At 31.7% G+C, this 9,250-nt stretch overlaps 1 protein-coding gene across 8 annotated transcripts; it reads right to left on the reverse strand.

The window, feature by feature from the left end:
• Positions 1-636: 636 nt before the first annotated feature.
• Positions 637-8,408, reverse strand: LOC100804441 (U6 snRNA phosphodiesterase). Of its 8 annotated transcripts, none has more exons than XM_014774026.2 (9): positions 8,286-8,398; positions 8,079-8,156; positions 3,817-3,996; positions 3,437-3,517; positions 2,740-2,864; positions 2,044-2,306; positions 1,859-1,955; positions 1,183-1,248; positions 637-1,088 (listed from the first exon to the last, which is right to left on the reverse strand). In XM_014774026.2, the coding sequence occupies exons 3-9, from the start codon at positions 3,962-3,964 to the stop codon at positions 891-893; spliced, it is 978 nt and encodes a 325-aa protein (XP_014629512.1). In that variant the 5' UTR covers positions 3,965-3,996; positions 8,079-8,156; positions 8,286-8,398; the 3' UTR covers positions 637-890. The 8 variants fall into 8 exon arrangements, with proteins under 8 accessions (XP_014629512.1, XP_025983786.1, XP_003516818.1 ...); XM_026128001.2 differs by lacking the exons at positions 8,079-8,156; positions 8,286-8,398 and adding exons at positions 5,161-5,258; positions 5,344-5,405; XM_003516770.4 differs by lacking the exon at positions 2,740-2,864 and having other exon boundaries at positions 2,044-2,293; positions 8,286-8,408.
• Positions 8,409-9,250: the final 842 nt, after the last annotated feature.

Below are 9,250 nucleotides of genomic sequence, written 5' to 3' on the forward strand. Positions count from 1 at the left end.
CTTTGTTGTAAATTTTGATACAGATACCATGATACTTGATATTTTAAGTAAATTAACATTTGGATTCAATCATGCATGTGTATTTTGTTGTTTGAAAGTTAACGATTGCTTCGAATAGAGAGGCAAAAATTAAATTAATTTGTTAATTTATGGTATATTATGTTTAATTTGATTTGTTGAGGTGTAAAGTTTAACTAAAATGATATTTAAGGATGGTAAAGTGCCTTTTAACGTGCGATTCGCATTCATATTTTTAATCTTAACATCTATAGGCAAAAATTAAATTAATTTGTGCCCTATTACTATCCTAAGGCCTAAATATGCTGCTCACCCAGAACACCGGGTCCCTTGCTTTCAAGTTTCAAGAGTCAAGACCTCGGTCATTAACAATGACTTAAACTTTTTCAAAACAATCCCTGTTAGCCTTGTCAGACTCCACTTCTATGTCTTCATCTTCGCTACTATGTTTTCCTTTATATAACTGTACTATTGTCCCTTGCTGCTTCCTTCATCTGACTTCGTTACTAAATAATAATAATAATCAGATCGTTAAAATTTAAAAAATTCAAGCGAAGGTTCTTTGTGTATGTCAATTTGTATGATTCCCATGGCATCTAGCAAAATTACACATTGAAATCCTTTGAAATAGGTTTGTAGAAATTCCAATTACACTTACACGTAATATCTGAAATAAATTCAAATAACATTGTTGCACCTTCGATCAATTTAAGTAATCTCTACAAAGCTTTGATGAACTCGCATAAGGCATGGGTCTAGTCTACAACTCACAAGGGATAAAGAACCAAGAAACCCACCATTTTAGAAAAGCAGAATTCCATGCAACCTGAAATATTTCAGGAAATCCCTTGCTCTTCCTTTAAAGTGCACAATTATTGTCCATCAGAAATTTTGCATATTGTATATGCTTTCTTGCCAATCTTACATTCAATACTTTTGAATTTACAGCTAAAAATACACTTCTTTAAAGATTTACCAACAGCACACTTCATTTCCTCGTCGACAATTTTCTTTAGAGAGTGCGCGATGTCACCCAGGGCCCATGCTAAGGATATGTGAGGACGTGGATCCTGTTAAGAGTACTTCAAGTTCAAATACTAGGAGAGAAACAGGGATAAGACAGCAGTTATGATACAGTGGTTGTGGCCTGTAAAACTAACTGACCTTGTAAAACTCAGGAAGATTATGAAGCCTGTAAATTGCATTGACTACTTCAATTTGCTTCGTTATCTGCAATTAATTGGAAAGACAAAACAGATTTCACATAAATTGGTAACTGAAAAGAGAGAATGAATTGGCTAGATTAAACAATGAGAAATTAGCACAAATGTACAATCAGCGCATTAAAAAAAAGAATGTAAGGAAACCAAGAAGAATGTGATACATTAACTATTTTCCAGTTATTCTTCATATCATCTCTGATCTTTTCGAATTCTGTGTTTCCATGTACGAAAAGAAATGATTCCCTCAAGCCCTCAACAGAAGATATACTAAAAGATTTCACGTAACAGGCTTTTGAAAAATTATATTTCAACCATGATTCAATTCAGTTTTGTCATGTCACCCAAATGATGAATGATTAAGTATAAAACAGCTTTCAAATGCAATTTTCCAAACATACCATAGTTCTATTACCAATAACTTGATTTCCATTACCCACACAGCATTAATATGTTTTAAATCAGCCACTATCGAAAACAAACAAAATACAAATATTTAGCCACTATCGATACACATTTAAGCCACCGATGCAACAGATAATTCCAACTTGAGTATGACTCAACACTAAAACAAGTAACAGAGGCATGCAAAAAAGAAAAGAAAGGGCTACAATTTATACCTCTACTAACCCTCCTTGAACAACTTCTGCTGAGAGAAAGGAGCGTGTGTGATCATCATTAACAAAAACCTCCCACTTGTTAAAGTCGATCCAATACCTGCTTCAAAAGGAAACAATAAGGTAAACAGGTAGACACAAATATGCTGTAATTTTCACAAGTGAACAATACAACAACGAAAACTGACTGGTGTTGAATTTGAAGCTTCTGTCTGAGCATTGAGACCACTGAGTCAATCTGGTGTACTCGTATTGGGACAGTTCTTCCCAAACTTATGTGAAATTCTCTTCCTAAGGTAACTTGTTCGAGCTTCTCATCATTTTGGCAGAGGATGTTTAGTGGGACATCAACATCAACAACATTAAGACGTGGTTCCCGAGAGGAGATTTTTTTCAAGAAAGCAACTAGTTCTTTCTTTGATGGAGATGAAATGTAAACTGTAAAGAAAAACTGCACTCTGAGTTGCAAGTGACTGCACCTTGTATAATATACCATTAAAAACGTTTGAAAATATTTAATAGCATGAAGTTTATTAAAGATATATGAAAAATCTTTGAACTACATTTAAGACAGAAAATGTAAAATAGCCATGCATGCAGTGGTTGAACTTGATCTGCAGGTTAGGAGGGGCAAAACCTTTTAAATCAAGTATCTGCAAACCATTTTCTGGTGTTAGCTTAGACTATGGATTTATTAACAAATATATCATATGTGAATCTTAGAATGTCCCTTTCAATTTTAAGATTATCACTATTATAGGTCTAGATCCTGCAGGTGATCCAGTGCCTACATCAGAATCTTCTAGGGTTCAAAGAAGGAAACTTCACACATAAGAATTGACAGCACCAATGAGATGAACCAGTTCCATAACCTAGGGAAGTACCTTGTTATAGGTAATAGATAGTTTGGGTGTTTGTTCATATCTATGACTATGAGCAGATTCACCTTCAGTCTCAGTCCTACTGCTCCACCAAATGCTATGAAATGCCAAGTCATGTGCATCTTGCTCTGTAACAGTTGCAGATGCATCAACTTTTTTTTTTTTTTTTTGATAGGGACAGGGCCATCTAACTTACCGAGGGCCCTGAAAATTACTAAAATAATTTGTATCGGAATTAGGCTTGTGCTCTATGTAGGTTCTTAGGGTCATATAACAAAGAAGGAAGTCTAATCCAACATATCATCTAAGCTAAAACCCAATAACAATTGATGCCTAAATTGAGATTATAATTATGAATTATTCACCTCCCCAAGAGAGAAAAAAAGGGGTAATAACAAGGGAGAAACAAGAAAAACCTGTACAGTATAATAAACTATAAAGAAAGACACTTAATATATAGCCAGAAGAATATTATAAGACAATTATGATGGTCAGTTTCCCTAATTTATATACTTGCAAATATACAGATCTGCTAGCTAGCAGGTAAATCTAAATGTGAGCCATTATAAAGTGCATAGACAAATGAATACACAGTAAATTCAATAAAAATCATCGCAACAGCATAACCATTGCATGAAACATAGAATAGGATGTTCAAACTTCAAACAAACACAATCTTTAAAGATCATAATTAACTTACTTGGTATATATACATGTAAGGCATAGTTACCATCGACATGAGGGAAGCTCCTAAGTCTAGTTGTCTGACCTATCTGCAGATCTAGAAGCCATTTACCATCAAGACAATGAATAGTTGTCAGCAAAAGAAACATAACATACTAGCATATAAATAACAACAGAATATTCATTTGGTTGCAAGAAAACTTCCAATATAAGAAATATGAGTTTATGAATTCAGAAAAAAAATGTGCCATCAACTAAGAGTTTGAGGTTGGTAAAATTTGCAATTCTTTTTATTTCCTAATGGATCACCTAAACCTATCCAAAAAAGAAAATATTTTCATTCTCTATTTTCCTTCTAGTAATGAGTAAATAAAATCAGCTTAAAATCTAGAATACCAAGAATGCTTGGAGGATCAAGGAGTGAGATAGGAGGTGGTGGCAAGGGTGTGAATACTGCTGAGGGAGCAGAAGTTGGAATTGAATGGGCAGATTCAGAATCTGAATCAGAAGATCCATCCCCATAAGATGCTTTCAATGCCTCCATTTTGCAGTCTACCCTTTATAACATGCCAAGATCTGCACATGAAACTAATAAAATTTACAGTACCTCTTATAAAAGATATATATAATAATCAAACAATGTCCAAAATCCTCAAACAGGAATCTCTGTGTGTGTGTGTATACAATTGTATAGCTCAATTTTCTGAAGCAAAAAATAGATACTCTCCTATTTAATTTGTTCCATAATCCTTTTTATGTATATGGTCTTTGAAATTTGTAAAGATAAATCTCTGGCAGTTGGATGAGAAAAAAAAATTGCCAATTTTTTTTACCAGAAATATATCTAATCTATTGAACTTTTGACCATTAGATTAAACATTTAAAGAATTACACATTCAGGAATTGGCATGGGACTTCATTTGATACTGTTAATGCTCAAGTGAAAACCATTATTAATCAAGGAATACTGTTTGCAATGGAACAAACCACTAAGCAAGTTTCACCATAACTCATTCTGACTTTACTGTCTTTCAATGACCAAAGAGATAAGGCAAATGCGAAAAACCATGGTCCATGGTCAGAATGCAATCCATGAATCCAACGATTCAACGATTGACATATTCAAAGAAAAAATGAAAAGAACGAAAAAACTTCAGAATGAGGTAAAACAAAGTTTGATTAAGCACTAGAAGGAGACTACAGAACTGTTATAAAAATTGAGAATTAGTAACTATACCCTCCTCCACGCCAAATGAAAAAAAAAAAAGAAAAGGAAAGACAGTTAAATATGACTTGGATCTATAATTCCAATAAACAGATTATGTTCAAGTGAATGAGTATACAGATTTTCAACTAAAAAAGAACCTGAACACAAAAAGACAGAAGATATATATTTGTACAAATGAAGAAGTGAAAATAACAAATGGGAAAGAAAACTGCAGAGCACACCCTTTTCCTCTCCTCACTTTTGCGCAAGGGGGAGTCTTCACTTCAAATTACATTATTGTGAACAGTGTTTCTCATTCACTATATGAATTTTCAGCTACTAAGCATCAATTAAATTAAATTGTACATTAAAAAAAATATCAATCGATTGTCAAAAATATGCCTAGTTTACGTGACATCCTGCAGATTGGGGGCACGGCTATCTTATACCATGTTTGTAACATCGCCTTATTTATTTTATTTTTATGCAACAAAATTAAAAATGAATGAGCATGTGAAGAATGAAATGGTTACCTTAAAGTTTGGACAACAGTCTCTAGCAGGAATGGTCTCTCTGTCGGTTGTACAAAAAAGAGAGAAAGGGTTTTAGAGTTTGGGTAGATCGGCCAAGTCTGCCTCAGGTTTACAATGGACGGGTGGGAGTTAGAGATTAGAGAGATTATTAGAGAATATAAGAGAAGGGTTCGAATGTTGAACCTGCCTCAACGTCTCTGCAACTTTGGGACTCTGTTCTGCTGTTAGAAATGGATTACCTACATTCACTCGTTCACGTAAATGTGGATCGTTTAATTTAGTCGGACGGTTAATTACTCGAATGGTCCCTTAATTTTAATTTAAATTGTAATTTGATACTTTATTTAGTAAGGTAATGCTTGTGTCAGATGAAAGACATTAGGCTTTTACTTCTTGCACCCATGCTTTTGCTTCTTGCATCCCAAAAGCGTGAATGTACACAAATACCTCTCACTAGACACCCGTGCACCACCTCCTTCGCCTCCACTGATCCTCTACCCTCCCCTATGATGACAACGTTGTCCGCGCCAACACTACACCAGTCACCACTACTAAAATTGACTTTCACACTCTTTAAAGAAGTGTATTTTTAGCTGTAAATTCAAAGGTATTGAATGTAAGATTGGCAAGAAAGCATATACACTTGCCACCACCTCCTATCTCACTCCTTGATCCTCCAAGCATTCTTGGTATTCTAGATTTTAAGTTGATTTTATTTACTCATTACTAGAAGGAAAATAGAGAATGAAAATATTTTCTTTTTTGGATAGGTTTAGGTGATCCATTAGGAAATAAAAAGAATCACAAAATTTACCAACCTCAAACTCTTAGTTGATGACACATTTTTTTTCTGAATTCATAAACTCATATTTCTTATATTGGAAGTTTTCTTGCAACCAAATGAATATTTTGTTGTTATTTATATGCTAGTATGTTGTGTTTCTTTTGCTGACAACTATTCATTGTCTTGATGGTAAATGGCTTCTAGTTCTACAGATAGGTCAGACAACTAGACTTAGGAGCTACCCTCATGTCGATGGTAACTATGCCTTACATGTATATATACCAAGTAAGTTAATTATGATCTTTAAAGATTGTGTTTGTTTGAAGTTTGAACATCCTATTCTATGTTTCATGCAATGGTTATGTTGTTGCAATGATTTTTATTGAATTTATTGTGTATTCATTTGTCTATGCACATTATAATGGCTCACATATAGATTTACCTGCTAGGCTAGCATATCTGTATATTTGCAAGTATATAAATTAGGGAAGCTGACCATCATAATTGTCTTATAATATTCTTCTGGTTGTATATTAAGTGTCTTTCTTTATAGTTTATTATATTGTACAAGTTTTTCTTGTTTCTTCTTTGTTATTATCCCTTTTTTTCTTTCTTGGGGAGGTGAATAATGTATAATTATAATCTCAATTTAGGCATCAATTGTTATTGAGTTTTAGCAAATGATCAAAGTTCAGACTTCTTTTGAGGCACAAAATTTTGTGCTCCTTCTCTCCCTCTCCTTCCATTCATCTTCTCTTACCTTCAAGCTCTTATTCATGGCTTCCTATGGTGGTGAGTTTCTTCTAGACTCATTTTCTCCTTGAAGTGGCGTCTCCAATCATCCTTCTCCTTCTTCATTCCGTTGCTATCAAACTTTAAGAAGCAAGGGATTCCATTGATGAAGAAGATCCAACGTCTACAAGCTTCACATGGAGCTACATCATGTGGTATCAAGAGCATCTTCATCTAGGTGATGTTCTTTTGCTTCCTCTATTTTTTGTTCGGTCAATTCACTTTAATTCCTTGTTATTCATCTTATTCTTCGTATATATCCTCCATTGTCTTCTGGTTTGGTGCTGTTTAGAGTAGATTCAAAAAAATAAACCGATTAAATCTTAGATTTACACTTGTTCTTGCATTTTTATGGTTCAAATTTTATAAATCTACTCTTGAATCATGTTTTTGTGTTGATTTTAGGTTCTATCATTTTTCAGTCATAATATTCTTGTGCTGAACCTTTAGATCTAAATTTTATTCCAAAATATTGATTAGAAAAAAAACACAAAAATCTAAGTGTAAATCACTTAATCTATGTTGTCTTAGAGTCATGTTTAGTCATAGTAATTGTCACATTATGTTGTAAGTTTGTGTTGAATTTTTATTTTGTTGATTGAATTCTAGATACATTTGTTCTTGTATTCTTGTTATTCTTAGTCTACCTTTTGAATTTTGAGTCTAATTCATGCATGTTATTTAGTTCATAACATGTTATAAATCAATTCCTAGAAGTAATTTTGTTGTTGAACTTTTTTTTCGTTTTCTAAGTTTCCTACATGATACCTATGATGAAGTTGAGTTGTGGTGCTGAGTTGTGACTGAATTTGTGAATCAAAATAAATCTTAAACTCTCTTGAATTGTGTTATTCAAGATAATTGAGCATAAACAAACACAAAATATACATGTCCAGGCCTTAAACAACATAAACACTACTCTTGATTTCTAGATTAAAATCGCTGGTGCTGACAATTTAAACATCCAAACTCATATAAATTACTGAGAATTGATCATTACTTTTTTTGTTATATATATATATATATATATATATATGACATCGACAAGCCAGTGAATTAAGTACACGACCAATAAAAAGTTTATTGCGCATCCACCAACCGGCATAGAAATCTCATTTGACGAAAAGTAAACAATAATCATGAAAAAATCAACGAAAAAATCACAGAAAACAAAAACCAAATCAAGCCAATAATATTAAAACATAAACAAAGCACGCAAATCAAATAAAACAATCGAACCAGACAGGAAAGATAAAGAAAAGAAAGAAAAGTTCATCGGATCTAGAAACCAGACAATCATTACAAAAAACTATAATGATCGATTAAAAAGAAGAACACGTACCTGCTTGGATAAATCGATTAAAATGCCGCAACGAATGCCGTGAAGGCCTTCAATCAACCAAAACCAAAAGCAAAGAATCTGTAATTTTTTAAGAAATAATAGTCAGAAACCGAAAATCAAAAACTACACAGAAAAAGAATAAATCGGACGCTGCATCAACGATTCGAAGGTGAAAGAAGAAAAAAAGAAGAGAAGAAAAACGCTTACAGATACGAAGCAGAAGAGAAAACGCGTTGTTTATGAGAAGGGGGGAACGGAGGCAGCAGCAAAGAAAGATTTTTTTAATTCATTAATATTTTCCGATTATTTTCTAAAACAATTAAAATAATCAGAAGATAGCTTGTTTATATATATATATATATATATATATACTTTTAAGATTAAGAAAGCAAATTAACTAATCCAAAAACTATTCAATCTAACTAATAGATCCAGGAATATATTAAAGGAGTAAAAAAAAATTACACAATTATTTAACTATCTAACTTTAAATAAATATTTTTTTATGAATAAAAAGTTCCACAAAAATATTTATTATTAAATTTATATGTAAAACAAGAGATGAAAATTATTATTAGAAGAAAATTAAACAAACATTAATTCAATATTCTACTTTTTTATCAATTTTTCTCTATCAATATTTTTTTATATTTTATTCTTCTCATGTATATATTTTTATAATTTAAATTCATTATTTTAAGCTAACTTAATGTTAATTAATTTGAGTTATATTATGTTAAGAAAAATTATTTTAAATTAAGACATATTAATCTTAATTGAAATAATTTGTTTATGATAGTAAAATCATATTAGTTACAGATTTTGTTTAGAATATAATTCTATATTATATATTATGTTAAAATTGGATTAAAAAATTGGAAATAATTTAATTACAACTTGAAGGACTAAAATAAATCTCATTTCAAAGTATTACTATAAATATAAAAGGTCCATTAAACAGTTTCCATATTAAATTCTATTATAATTTTCAATCAATTTCATTTTCATATTTATTTTATATGTTATACAATTTACTAATTGATGTCAAATTATTTTTAAAGAGTCATTTTAAAAAATAAAATGAACTAAAAATTGGTGTTAAACACTTATTGATTGGCATTTATTATGCAAACTATGAAATATGTTTGTAATTCCTTGGGTTAGAGACAATG

Source organism: Glycine max, chromosome 1 (genome assembly GCF_000004515.6).
Source record: "Glycine max cultivar Williams 82 chromosome 1, Glycine_max_v4.0, whole genome shotgun sequence".
NCBI classification, from domain to species: Eukaryota; Viridiplantae; Streptophyta; class Magnoliopsida; order Fabales; family Fabaceae; genus Glycine; species Glycine max.

Bases quoted from the DNA above. Each gene is read 5' to 3' on its own strand.
- LOC100804441 (XM_014774026.2), bottom strand. From the start codon at position 3,964: ATGGAGGCATTGAAAGCATCTTATGGGGATGGATCTTCTGATTCAGAT. The intron at 1,249-1,858 runs GTATAAATTGTA...AATTAATTGCAG, and splicing joins TTCAAGGAGGGTTAGTAGAG to ATAACGAAGCAAATTGAAGT. The intron at 1,089-1,182 runs GTCAGTTAGTTT...TACTCTTAACAG, and splicing joins ATCTTCCTGAGTTTTACAAG to GATCCACGTCCTCACATATC.